The sequence below is a fragment of the Silurus meridionalis genome, chromosome 6 (genome assembly GCF_014805685.1).
Source record: "Silurus meridionalis isolate SWU-2019-XX chromosome 6, ASM1480568v1, whole genome shotgun sequence".
Taxonomy (NCBI): Eukaryota; Metazoa; Chordata; class Actinopteri; order Siluriformes; family Siluridae; genus Silurus; species Silurus meridionalis.
The window spans coordinates 22,447,504-22,461,027 of NC_060889.1; the positions used below are offsets into that span (position 1 = coordinate 22,447,504).

Here is a 13,524-nt window from a genome sequence, read left to right on the forward strand (position 1 = left end):
TTTAAAACAAGTGTAATGGGAAGTGTATATATTATATATCGTACATTCCTACACACCAAAAGTGTTTATTATTTCAACCCTCATAAATGTAGACTGATCCACTACCCCACTCTAACCTCACCCAAATACATTAGAAACATGATCCAGTGTCTGAGCTTGTGGTGGCTTTGGAGAATGTTCTTTGCTACCAGAGAAAACAAACACAATATTTAGGTGATAACCGCACTATGCCGGTATTATTTTAAACTTTGCGGTAAGTGTTGTTGGCTAGCTCTCTTACCACCCATGTGCCAGTTTTAGCATCAAAGCTACCACAAATAGTCCTGGTATTAAAGTGTGATTAGATGGCGTCAAAGCAATGACACACCCCATAGGCAGTCTAATGGTTTAATTGGGGTAATGCAGAAGAGAGAGTGCACAGAGATGGTGTGAACCATTGCTATTGTGGTCTTTCCTGTAGTGCCTGACATGCTTAAATAAATTGTGTATCTGATTTGCTTATTTAGCAGCTTCCCCAGGCTTTGTATAGTGTCTTGTCTTCTGTAGTCACAATTGAAGATTTAAATAGCTGGTTATGGGTTAAGCTTTTCACAACACCATAAAGGAACTAGGCATAGAGCTAGGTCAGTCTTTGGTGGGCTGTAAAACCTGATGCAAGGAAAATAACCCCCATGACTGAAAGTTTGATCTGAGTTTTAACCTTCCTGTGGTGTGTGTTGGTCATTAGGAAAAGTGCTACAGAGGGTAGGGTTCACCCTGGGGGAGTGAAAAGTTATAGTTCCAATAAAAAGCAGTTGAGCCGCAATCACTGTTTTATTGCAGGTGATCCTCCAAACAAGGAAAGGTCTTCAGAACATTGTAAGATATACCACACAGACTGCTGACCTGAAATGTGCTTAAATAATGAAAGCAGCTTTTCAGTCGTCTTTTTTTTTTCTCTCTTCTCAGACTTTAATAATCTGGCAGCTAATTTGTAAGATTGTGCAATACAGGAAGTAGATTCAACTAAAACTGAAATGAAAAAGTGCACGTTGATTATTTCAACTGCTAGTTTGAAATGTTTGTAGATCTCCCCCTTAGGTATAGATGATTCAGTAAGCCAGACTCCCTGAACAAGCAGATTGTATGTCTGGGCTATAAGTTTTTTTTATGTGCAAATGTACAAAAATGTACAAGTATATTTATCAACTCCTGTTGAGTTTTCATGTGTTCAATGCTGTAACTATAGTTCATGCTGTTTGTTCTGAATTTTATTACCTGTTTAAAAACAAAAGTCAGGTGCTGTGTGTCTGGTGGTAGAATGTTTTTTACTTGGAGGAGAACTGGCAGGGATTGCAGCCAAACACAGAAAGAGCAATATATGAATAGGAAACCATATTAAATGTTAATAGCAAACAGGCAAATACCAATAGATTAAATGAGACAACAGAGGTTGAGACAGGACCAAAACCAACAGAAAGGCACTACAAACAAAATAAAGCTTTAAACAATACTACATGGTCCAAGTGGGAAATAAATTAAACATTTTGAGAGTAAATAAACACACTAAACAAATGCCACAGCTTTTTGCAAGAACAAACTAACAATCACTTGTTGACATTTTGTCGATGATCCAAATATATTGTGCTATATGAAAAACTGTTTCAGGTGAGATAAAGACTATGGCAACACAAACATTTTCTTTATTTTACTTTTGTGACTGGCTCAACATAAATTTGAACATCGTGTCAGCTACCACTTTTTAGCTTTTTCTATTAAATTTGCAAAAAGCGAGAGTCACTTGGGCTCATTCTCTCACTCTCCGTCTTCCTGCTTTCATGATAAGATTATTAGAAAAGTGCAAAAAAATAAGACATGTTTTAAAAAGGAAAAGCAAAGCAATTAAGCACTGTTATCTCACTGGCTTATTCCAGTAATTCCTTCATCAGCTGTAAGAGATGAGTTTAACCTGATCAACATTCCTGCTTTATCTACTGTCTCACAGTTCATCACCTCCTATGAGTACAGCCGATGTGACATGTGGCATCTGTCGTATGATCGATGCCTCACTATCTTGAAGGTCAAAGGTCAGGGAGGGGCTGCTGCTTCATTTCCTTAAAGGATAGCCTGTAAATATTTACTCTCACCCAAACGTCGCCAGACATCCATAAATCCAACCAGAGCACAGGAAGGACACAGAGGAGAAAACGGGAAGAATTTGGGGAATGTTTAGCCGAAACGGAAATGTTGCAAACATGTTGTGTCTCCTGCATCACTGCCAACCTTCATGCACTCTCTCCCTCTCTCCTGTCTCCCTACCTTCGTTATTCACTTTCTCCTTGTACAGGGGAAACTTCAAACATCCACTCTATATGCACCACAGGAACCTTTTTACCACAGGAATATTTCAGAAACCCAGGAAGCTTTGTAGCAATTCAGAAGATTCAACAGTAATTCAGGAATGTTGTCAAAAGAACCATAGGAATACAAACAGAATCAGTTGACACTCCAGATTAGACACATCTCTATGGGTAGAACATTCTGTGCTGATCATCACTGATTTAATAGATAGATCCAACCTTTAATTTTTTATCAAAGATTCATCCTTGTTGGTTAGGATAGTTTGAAATCTCTTAGGTCCTTAAAGAGCTCTCTGAGATCTCTTATTCAGAGCTCTCTTATGCAGAGCTGTAGGTCATGCTTACCTTTAAACAATCACTGAACAGTACACCTTAACCATGATGGATCTGTAATGAATGGACATTTGGTGGAACCCAAATGAGAATTGGTTTGACCCTTTCAAAGTTTCTTCCTCATACATCTCAGGGAGTTTTTCCTTGCCACATCACCACTGGCTCGCTTATTAGGAAAAAATTTGTAAGGAAATAAACATACACATTCAAATGTATAACCTCTTTATCTATGTAAAGATTCTTTGAGACAATGTCCATTGTTGAATATAAATAAAACTGAATTGAAATATTAATACATCAATGCTTAGTGCAAATCTGACAGCCTGTTCAAACACTGATATTTTGACCTCTCAAGTGTTTTGATAAACCAGACTGCTAAAGCTTTTTTGTCTTACACACTGATTATTGCCAGTAATCGATACAACAGGAGGGTTACCTCCAGTGTCGATCCCGTCTCTGAGGCATTACACAATGTGTAATTACCGGTTATATCATTTTCCCAGTATGAAGGAGTTCCTTTATCTCTCGTGTGTCAAATAAAAGAGCACAGTGAAGGTCTTTCCATACTAGAATTTCAGGGAAACCCACAACTTTTTTTTCCCCTTCCTCAACCCATTTAACCCAATTTTTTTCATCATTCCCCCGTCTTTTCCCCCCACTTTCCACTACCGTGTCACTGTCTCTCAGTTTAAATCCTACCTGCTCTGCAAATGTCTCTTTCTTTCATCTATGTTATTCAGTGAAACATTAAAAGCTGGTCACCTCTACTGCAGTGCAGTTGTAGCCATGATCTCATATATATTCCAGTGAGGATGTGTACAGTCTTTTTTGGCATTGATGTATGAGCCTGAGAGGATCCAGCCTGGGCCTCCGGATCTGGAGAACAATCTGGAATATCATTTATTTGAGAGCTTGATCTTCTCAAACACTACATATTCAGCATATCATAAAAATGAATGAATTTACCTGCAAGCCATCCTGCTCTTGACAATCTGTTTCTTAAATGATAACTTGTAAAGGATTTTTTTTTTGTTTAATTAATATTTTTTTAGCATAAAATTCAAATGTTTCCAAGAATAAAATATATGTTTATATATGTATTTTATATATGAGCTTAGTTTGTGAGTTCACCAAAAAAGCTTCATGTCTCTGAACCATACACAGCCTTAAATGAACATTTTAGATAAAAGTAGTAGATCTCTTAGCCACAGCACCTGACTGTTATCGTATTTTTTGCTTTATTTACTCACATTTGTTCTTATCAAAAGTGGCTTCTGGTATTTAAGTTTTTGAGAATATAAAGATAACGATGAAGATTTCCACACTGAGATCCCACTTGTGTCTATTTGTGACAACAATATAGCTAGTGTATAAATTGTTAACTTCCTAGCTAGCTGTGTGCTAACATTACTTACAGTTCAACACAGTATAGCTGTAGAGTAGCAGTAAACAATGTCAAGAAAACACAAGAGAAAATGCAAAATTATACTTAGTGTGATGTGAATATCTAATATGAATATGAAATTATGAACACCATCGTAATAAATCAAATATTAAAAAAAAAAAAAAAACCATTAATCAAACACTGAGACAAAATAAAGTTAGAAACAGTAATTTATATAAATATCATTCTTTGGTTACATTCATTTGCAACTGACTTTTAGGCAGCATTTTATCACACTGTACACATCCTCTGTTTTGTATGTTTAAATAGAAATGCCTCAAATTTAATATTATGTAAAAAAAAAAAAAAAAAAGGTTAGTCATAAAGAGTTATAAAACTATCTTGACTTTGGAATCTCATGTGATTACCATCTTTCAGATATATTAGACAGCATCCATTTTTTCCACACTACAAATGATACATTTTCCAAGAATCTCTGTTTGTACTGATGTGCACTTCCTGCTCATGTACTTGATGAACACTGAAGGCAATCAGCTACACAAACAGCACTAAATGTGTTTTTCTTGTGGATTATTCATACCTTTATCCTACTTAGAGGAATGACCATTAAGCACTTTACACTAAAACGTTTTTCCTTTGCTAATCGTCCTGTATAGCTGCCCTCGTACGTGAGTTTCTGTGACCAGACAACACGTTCACTTGTTTGCAGTGCTGTTTGGCTCATGCATAGCAGATGCCTCTGGTTCTCCAGAGACCTGTGCAGGCCCAGGCTCAAAGCTTCGATTCATATTTTAATCGGAGCGGATCAAACCGAAGATTTAACAGTCTTTTCGCTGTTGTTTGCACAGGAGGAAAGCCAGATGGAGTTCTGTAATGGGGCCTCCTGAGGGTGTTTGGCACACATTGTTGTTTAATGTCGATCCCTAGTTTGGGATCTATTTTAGCACTATATTGTAATAATTGTGGACCTTGGAAGCTGAGCCCAGATTAGATCACAGGCAAGGCCTCCTCTGCATGACTGTTTTACTTCGACACATGCACTGTGAATTCCACAGCTTGCCACAGAGTTGTAAAGTGTGTTAATTAATAGCTGCAGAATCGAGGAGCAAGAGTTTAAAACTGTGTAATCTTGTAAAGTAACTGTTACTTTGAGTCATAAATAGCTTGAACAGTGCTTGTGTGTGTTTGAGTGTGTGTCACTATAAATTGACACATTCGGTGGCTCAGTGTGTGTATATGTATGTCACTATAATCGTTAATCTGAGGCATTTGTGTGGGGATCAGCAGGTGGGGCGAAAGAGACAAATGAGATTTTGTTAAACAGTTCTTTGGAACCTCATTTACACTTTCTCTCTCTGTAGCACTTACTTCATCACTTCATCTTTCACCCCATTATTTTATATAATTGTGGGCCGTAGTTTGGGGACCCCTACTCTAAATTTTATACTTAATTGTTTCTTATCATCCTAAATTAAAGTCAGCTTGGGTTTGAAATATTAATAATAAAAAAAAGTATTATGCTGATGATGACTTTTATTATTATTATGTTTTCACATCTTTCTTTCTCTTTAACAGCCCCACAGCAGCCTCTCGACTCTTTCTGTCTCGTAAAGAGGAGATTTACTGTACGGGTGCCGTGTAAGGCAGCTTTTCCACAGGCTCTTGTTATACATGCTCTAATTTCTTTTCTGGGGACGACCCAGGGGTCACAGTGGACAAGGGCACGAGAGCACAGTAGCAGCACACACTCACTTTTCTCCTGTTCCGCACACACACACACACACACACACACACACACACACACACACACACACACACACACACACACACACACACACTGTTTTGCTTTTTGTTCTTTACTGCACTTTCACTCAAATACTTTACAGGATTTATTGCACTAAATATGCCTTTTAGGTTTATAGCCTTTGCTTTGCTATTTTATAACTTTACTGTTTGTTGTACTCTCTCTCTCTCTCTCTCTCTCTCTCTCTCTCTCTCTCTCTCTCTCACTCGCTTTGTCTTCCTCATTGTCTTTGCCATATGCAAAAGACATTCTAAAACAGGCAGTATATAATATTACATGTATTATTAAAATACAGTACATTTTGCAAACCAAACATTTATGAACACTCAGTATTAAGATTTTTGAGTAAAATTCAAGAGGTCAATGTGTATTTGTGAACTAAGAAATATTAAGACTTTTATTTGGAAAATCTGCTCTAACTTGAAACAGGCTGACCTACATTATTTTAATAAAACACCTGAGATATATTTACAGTGTCACTGTATATCATCTGTGAGACAGAATCATGTTTGCCAAAATGAACTGTGGTAAGTGATTAAATAGTAAAATACACCTATTTATTTACACATTCTTTACATTTAAAAAAAGAAAAAAGCAATAGTGCACACTATATTAACAATAAGCAACAACATTAACAAGAGCAATATTTCTTTTTACATAAATACTTTTCAAAACAAGCTAAATACTGGCCATATTTAGTAGGTAATATTATTATGTCATGTCTCTCTTTCTTCCACACTGTCTATCCTTCTCTCTCTGTCTCTGTCCCTTTCAAGTGCTTTAATGTGTCAGTGAATGGTGATGGAGTAAGAGGCCACACTCTTTCTCTGTCTATCAGTGACTGTTTTGAGAGCCTCTAACCCCCAACTCCCCCTTTTAACCTCCGACTCCCCCCTCACTCTGTGTCATAGACTCCTATCATTCAAAGCAAATAGGGGTCATCTGCTGAACCTTAAACCTGCTGCCATTACTCTTTCTTTATTTCTCCATTCTTTCTTTCACTCCATCACTAAAAGAGACAGATATGCTTACAACACACACACACACACACACACACATGCACACACACGCATGCACACACATGCATGCACACACATGCATGCACACACATGCACACAATCTGCTATCTCCCTTCTCCTATGGAAAACTTGAGATGTTTTATATACACAAGGTGTATGTATATATTTACATTTACAGTATTTTAGACGACGTCCTTATCCAGAGAGATATACAAAAGTGCTTTGAGTCTCTATCATTGAATAAATCAACACTGGCTCACTCAGTTACAGACTTATGATACCATCAGCTCTGTTGAGAGGAATTACAAAATTTATTTTTTGTATAAACTGATGTGTCTGAGCATGAATATTTGAATGAAGGTCTCAAAGGCCTGGATATGTAGCTGTGCGTTTCCAGTGTAACTAAATGAGGATTGAGTAAGTAAAGTTTATTAAGTAACTAAAGTTTATTAGATAAAACTCTTAAGAACAGCTTTGGAATGACTTTCTGTGTCTCAGTTATAGTTTTTAATAGATTACTGAGAACTCTTAATAGTTGTTTATAGACCATTTTAGACCTATTTGATTAGTAGAGAGAAACATGTCAAAATTCTGAATCGAGAGACTCCTCCGGTGTATTCCTTAAAACAATACCTTTTGTTGTGTAGCTGCTCTGGTCCTATCATTAACATTTCGATTCTTTGGTTTCTGTTTTACATTTACAGGTTGTTAACACTCGTTCATTTACACTGACGGGTGTCTGAAGTGCTTTCTATTCAAATAAACACACACTCGAACCATGCCCCGGTCATGTGTTAAACACACTCCAGACACGCTCACTGTTTTACAGCCTCTATAGTCCTGATTGTTCCATAGCAAGAGCTGCTGGCTTTTGTCTGTCTGTGAAAAAAGTCTTGCTTTTTCCTATACTCTCTTAAAACCCTTATTTAAGGGTGTAGCGTATGGGCGTCAGAATTTAATGAACTTGACAGAAGACAATTTAGATCATACAAAAGGCACATGGAGGATGCAATGAAGCACTTTAACTGGAGCTCTATGAATGTGCTGAGACACAGCAGCGCCGTGGGTTTATTGCGTTAACTTCTCCATTGACGATGTAATGGAAAGAACAATTATCATTTTTATTTGATGGATTAATGGTGTTATTGGCCATGTAGTTTCCATCTTACAAACTAATCTTAAAGCATGCAGTGTTTAGTCTTCCTCAACAAGTAGAACTCTCTCTGATTGGAACACTACACATGTCATAACAAGGTTTTTTTTTCTTAAGGTTCAATTTAGACTGGTAGTTTCATGATAAGTTTATGTGGTCGCTGTTTTTGTTCTGCTTCCTTTTATTGCCAGCGCCCGCCGTGCGAAGCGGCACTGAGTGTACGTCTGCTAACCCCCTTCGCAGAAAATGTGACATAGCGTGATGTTTATTCCTTCTTCCAGCATAAAAGTAAGGATGTGGAGGAGTGTGGAGAATTTCAGAGAGGCCAAGTGCTGTGGTTAAACTCTCTATTTAGCCTTCATCCACAGTCTGATGCTCTCAGTCTAGTTTTTAGTCACATTTCATTCTTAGTACTCCAGATGGGGTTTTTGTACATTCACAAGAATATGCTTTTCAACAACGTCGGTATCACGCTTTAGAAAATAAATGTCTACTATTGCAAAATATCTACAAGTGGCGCAACAAGATGAAAAATGTTTTCTTGTTGGTAGTTAACGCTATTAAACGGTCAATACACTTTATTTGTGTAGAACTTCAAAAGTGTGGGATATCAGTTGGCTGACTTTTACAAAAATTTTACAGAAAAAATGTTGGCAAAATAAGATTTGTTTATCAGTTAGATTTCAATAGATCTTTAAGTAATCTATTAGGATTATTTTATATATGCAGAGTTAAGTTCTTTGAAATAAACCTTGATGTGATTTGGATTAGTTTGATTGAGTGGATGAAAACACACAGCGAGTGGCACAGGCTAAGCAAGTTGATCTCTGTCTGGTTTCAAACACGCTCTATCATGGTTTGATTGCAGTGAATAATCACTTGACACTGAATTGACCCAACTGCATTTTTGTAGATGTGAGCTGCTAAATTGGGAGTTGCAATTTGAGCCAGAAGGCACAGCTGCAGAACAAACAGAGAAAATAAACAGCGGACATAACATACAATAAATTCTCAAATACTTGTTTAAATAATAATAATAATCTATGATTTGTGTGTTTTATTTATTTATTTATTTTTTTTAATATAGGTCTGAAAGCACACAATATCACTCAGCTACCATAAATGGTTTAAAGGATATATCATTAGTGTCTGTTACGTGCATCCTATATTAATTTGCTGTCACATACAAAGTGTGTTCCCAGAGAGGAAACTCTTCCCAGACTTTGAAATCTAAATCAAACACAAAAGTTAGCCGCAAAAATCCAACTAATCAGGACAATCAGAAAGCTCCTCTTTTAAAACTAGCATTCAGCCGCTCTAGCTCTAATGCAAGAGATTGTGCTTTGACACCAATCTTTTGGGGCATATATTTTTTAAAGGTTTTAAGTTTTAAACTTATTGAACAAACCTTTACCTTAGTGTTCTTGGATAGTTTCTGACCTCTAGTATATGGTCATTACTCTGATTTCACTTTGCTAGCTGTCATTAGCTTTATAGTACATTTTTCAAAACTATGAAGCACAAAGTACAGGAAATGTGATAGAAGTGGCGTTCCATAATGGTCGTATTTAACTGACTTACTCACTGCTTTTTAAATTGGCAACATTCTTCAATTAACACTGAAAATGTGAGGGCAGTCGAAGAACACGGCATTAGGATAAGAAACCACAGTGTGTGATTATGCAGGTGTCAGCAGCAGGACTCGCCTGCCTGCCTGCCTGCATGCCTGCCTGCCTGCCTGCCTGCATGCTTCTCACAGGGGGGGACGTGTGAAGTTGTGTTTCTGGATCCAATTTGCTTGCTTCCTTCACTTTCAACTCCTCTCACTGTGGGTTTCGGCTGCATTTGCAGAAGTCCAGGGTCCTGTCTGGCCAGTATGACTGTCTGTGAGCAGAGGTGGAGAGAATTATTCCTGACTATATAGGGAAAAAAAAAAAAAACAGGGCAAGAAGCACATCATTCTGATCTGGTATGAATGTGGATCCATGAATATGTGCCAAATATAGAATTCCCATGAGGAGATAGACCAGATAAAGTATAGACCCTACTGGGAAGTATGCACATAGCTTTCAAGGAGAGTTCAGATATTACTTCCGAGGAAGTGCACACTTGATAAGGCGTTTGACACATAAAGGGCCCATTAACACACTTTACTTTTTCGTTCTTTTCTCTTTCTTCCTTCCAAGGGGAATGTGCTGTCACTGGTCAGTCTTCTGCTCTAAACCAGGTCTGAGTTTCTGTGAGGAAAACCACGATTGAAGCTCATTACCGCAGCATTATGTGACACACGCAGCTGCCGTGCAGTGATTCAGATTGTAATTAGCACCAGAACTATTCTTAAAGATTCATCTGGGACCTGGTTCCTGTGTCATTACTGCAGATTCGTCTGGCCAGGAGTTCCTGCCTCGATTTAAGCATGAAAGAGGAGGAAACATGGACTTAACAATAAGAAATGGTCTTCGGATGTGATTCTGTCACTGTGCACTGCAAACAGTCTTCTGCTATTAACCGTACACAGAAATTCAGAGCTGTTGTATATTCAGCACAATTGATATCCTTTCCAAATGAAAAATGCTGTTTTTCCTTCCTGGGTTTTCTGGAACTTACAACTATAATTGCTGTAGATGTATTACATGTATGTATATTCAACCTTTGCCCCAAAACTTTTTCACTCTCACACTTTTTTCCACTGCACATCAGTTAAATTTTGCTTTAAGGAGACATATATTCATGTTTCATTTTTTTCCTAAGTTGTACTTTTCTGGCGGGATTTTTTATACGGTAATCTATCATCCTCCTTCCTGCTTTTCATTCGTTTATATCTCTGTCTTTCCCATCCCACCCTGTCTCCATCTGCACACACTTTTTTCATTATCTGTCTTTTCCTTTGGCGGTATATCTGACTGTCTTTCTGTCACTCAAGCCCTTTTTTTCCCATCTGCCCTCTTTTGCCTTGTTACTCCATTACACCCCTATTCAACCATCTCTGTCCTTCTTTCTGTCTTCCCCTGTCCATTTGACTCTGTGTTTGTGTCCATTTATATCACTCTCTGGGTCTTGGCGTGTATCCACTGCTCACTGCCATTGTTTATCATTTTTATTCCACCCGGTCATTAACACTCTATACATGTTATACAATAGACAGTTTTCTCCTTTATACATTATATGCAGTGTTAAAGCAAAAAAAAAGAACAAATTAGATGTGTGAGATCTATGTAGATTCAGAAAAGGTCTGTCTTTTGGACAGGAAGTGCATGTAGAAAGAGTATTAAAATAAAAAAAACAAAGTTGGTGTGGGAACGTAAAATTTGGAATTGCCGCACAAAGTTCATGTGGTTGCTTTCTTTTATTTTTACACTAACTGGACCAACCAAAGCTTCCGCTCTTTGTCTCCAGTTGAACAAAGTCTAGTTATTTCCATTTGTACTTACAAAACATGTATTTGATTGTGGCTTGCATTAACACATGTAAACAGTTTTACAAAGAGGCACCAAATTCTTGGTCATTTATCCACTACTTTCCAGTAAATAAACAAAGATCCAGTCAATGCACTGATCTGCAAAAACCTCAGGCAATCTGAAGACTAATTTAGCTGTGGAAACCAGAATTTGAAGAAAATCTGTTCCAGCTCTCACAGATTCACAAAGACCATATGGTGTTTCAAAGAACCATGTTTAGAGTTGGCGCATTTAGGTGCAAAAGTTATATTAATCTTATACAATTATTCGCAGAAGCCTTAGGCACATGCTCATGTTCATTTTCTTGACACAGCTTTCAGATTATTAAAATGGCCTGTGTGCAGATCACACCTTTAAGGTTGGCATGAGCCGGAGGTGTTTTTTTAATAGTGTGCAGACCATCACCTAAAAAGATTAGAAATTGAAAATTAACACTGAGGAAGTAGATTATTTTTGTCTCTTTGGTGTCAAATGTAATGCACATGATAAATGAGACTAAAAAAAAACCACTAACATGACAGTATTAATAATAAATTAGTCTAGCATATTGGCAGTATTATACTGCCTGAATGACTTTGCTATTGGTTTAATTGAAATATTTGACCTCCACACTAATTATTCATCAGCTTATAACATAGCACTTGATCTAGCATAATTATTTTTTATTTTGAGATCATGACATCATTATGTAAGTTTAGGAATTGGTTATTTCATCTTAATTTAAATTAATGAAAGAGTCCCATTGTTTTCTCTATGCTCTCTCGTAAAACATCTGTTGGCCATCTTACATGACATTAGTGTTTGACCTGACAGTGTGTAAAATATTCTGCAGTCTCCCATATTTGGCATCAATGTGTCACTGCAATACACAAACTGAGTTTTGTGGCATAACAACCAAAAGGCATTGCTTTTTGACCACTCTTTCTCTTTCTCTCTCTCTCTCTCTCTCTCTCTCTCTCTCTCTCTCTCTCTCTCTTTCTTTATCTCTTTGCAGCATGCCCACCAGGGACATACAAGCCTGAGGCAGTTCCAGGGGGTGTGGGGACATGTTTGCCATGTCCAGACCCTCAGCACACCTCCAGGCCTGGCAGCACTTCTCTGTCTGACTGTGTGTGTAATAAGGGATACCTACTGCACAATCACACTTGCCAAGGTACACAACTCATGATGATGTTAATGATGATGCTGCTGCTAAAGATGATGATAACATAGCATCTTCATAACATATAAGTATTGCACAGATATTTTATAAACCAATAACTGATGAAATCATTTAAAAATTAAATACAAATTGGGCAAAACCTGTGAAATGACAAATGCTTGTATTATTTTACTTATTGTTGTTTGTTTGTTGTTTTCTTGTTATTTTGTAGCTTGCTAAAGCACATTCATGAAGTACTGAGAAATCCAAATGAAAAAGTGTCCATATTTTGTTTAAATCTCTATTTTCTGAACCTACGCCTTATAAAAAAAAAAACTATTGTGAAAAACTGTTCCAGTAAAACTGCACTTATTCATAATATCCACAAAATGACAATTTTCCATTGAAAGTCCCCTGTCTGGCTTTCTCTTTTTCTCTCTGTAGTGGTGGTATGTGCAGTTCTCTCTCCTCCAGAAAATGGCTTCTTCATCCAGAACATGTGTAATAACCAGTATAACTCAGCGTGCGGTGTGCGTTGTCTACCAGGATTTGAGCTGCAAGGGAACAACATCAGATTGTGCCAAGCAGATGGCACCTGGTCTGGAGAGCCACCTATCTGTACAGGTGAGGCTAAAAACTCTATATTAAAAGTACATTCACATAGTGCATAGGATTTAAATACTATACCCAGATAGGGTTCCATTATTCCCTTGTTACTTTCGGATTAACTGAGTAAATATTGTCTATAAATTAGTCTCCAATATTAATACATGTCAAATAGTTACAGACGAACATTAATGCTTTCATTGGGAGATTTAAAGTCCTGATGATGCCACAGCCAAGAGAGGACAATGTCAGTGTTCTGTGGTGGA

General features: G+C 37.3%; 1 protein-coding gene across 1 annotated transcript in view; it reads left to right on the plus strand.

Annotated features, from left to right (window-relative positions):
- svep1 (sushi, von Willebrand factor type A, EGF and pentraxin domain containing 1) overlaps positions 1-13,524 on the plus strand; it is an 81,371-nt gene that overhangs the window by 20,732 nt on the left and 47,115 nt on the right. Inside the window, 2 exon segments of the mRNA XM_046851094.1 lie at positions 12,506-12,664; positions 13,097-13,276. Of these exon segments, the coding sequence (XP_046707050.1) occupies positions 12,506-12,664; positions 13,097-13,276 (339 nt within the window).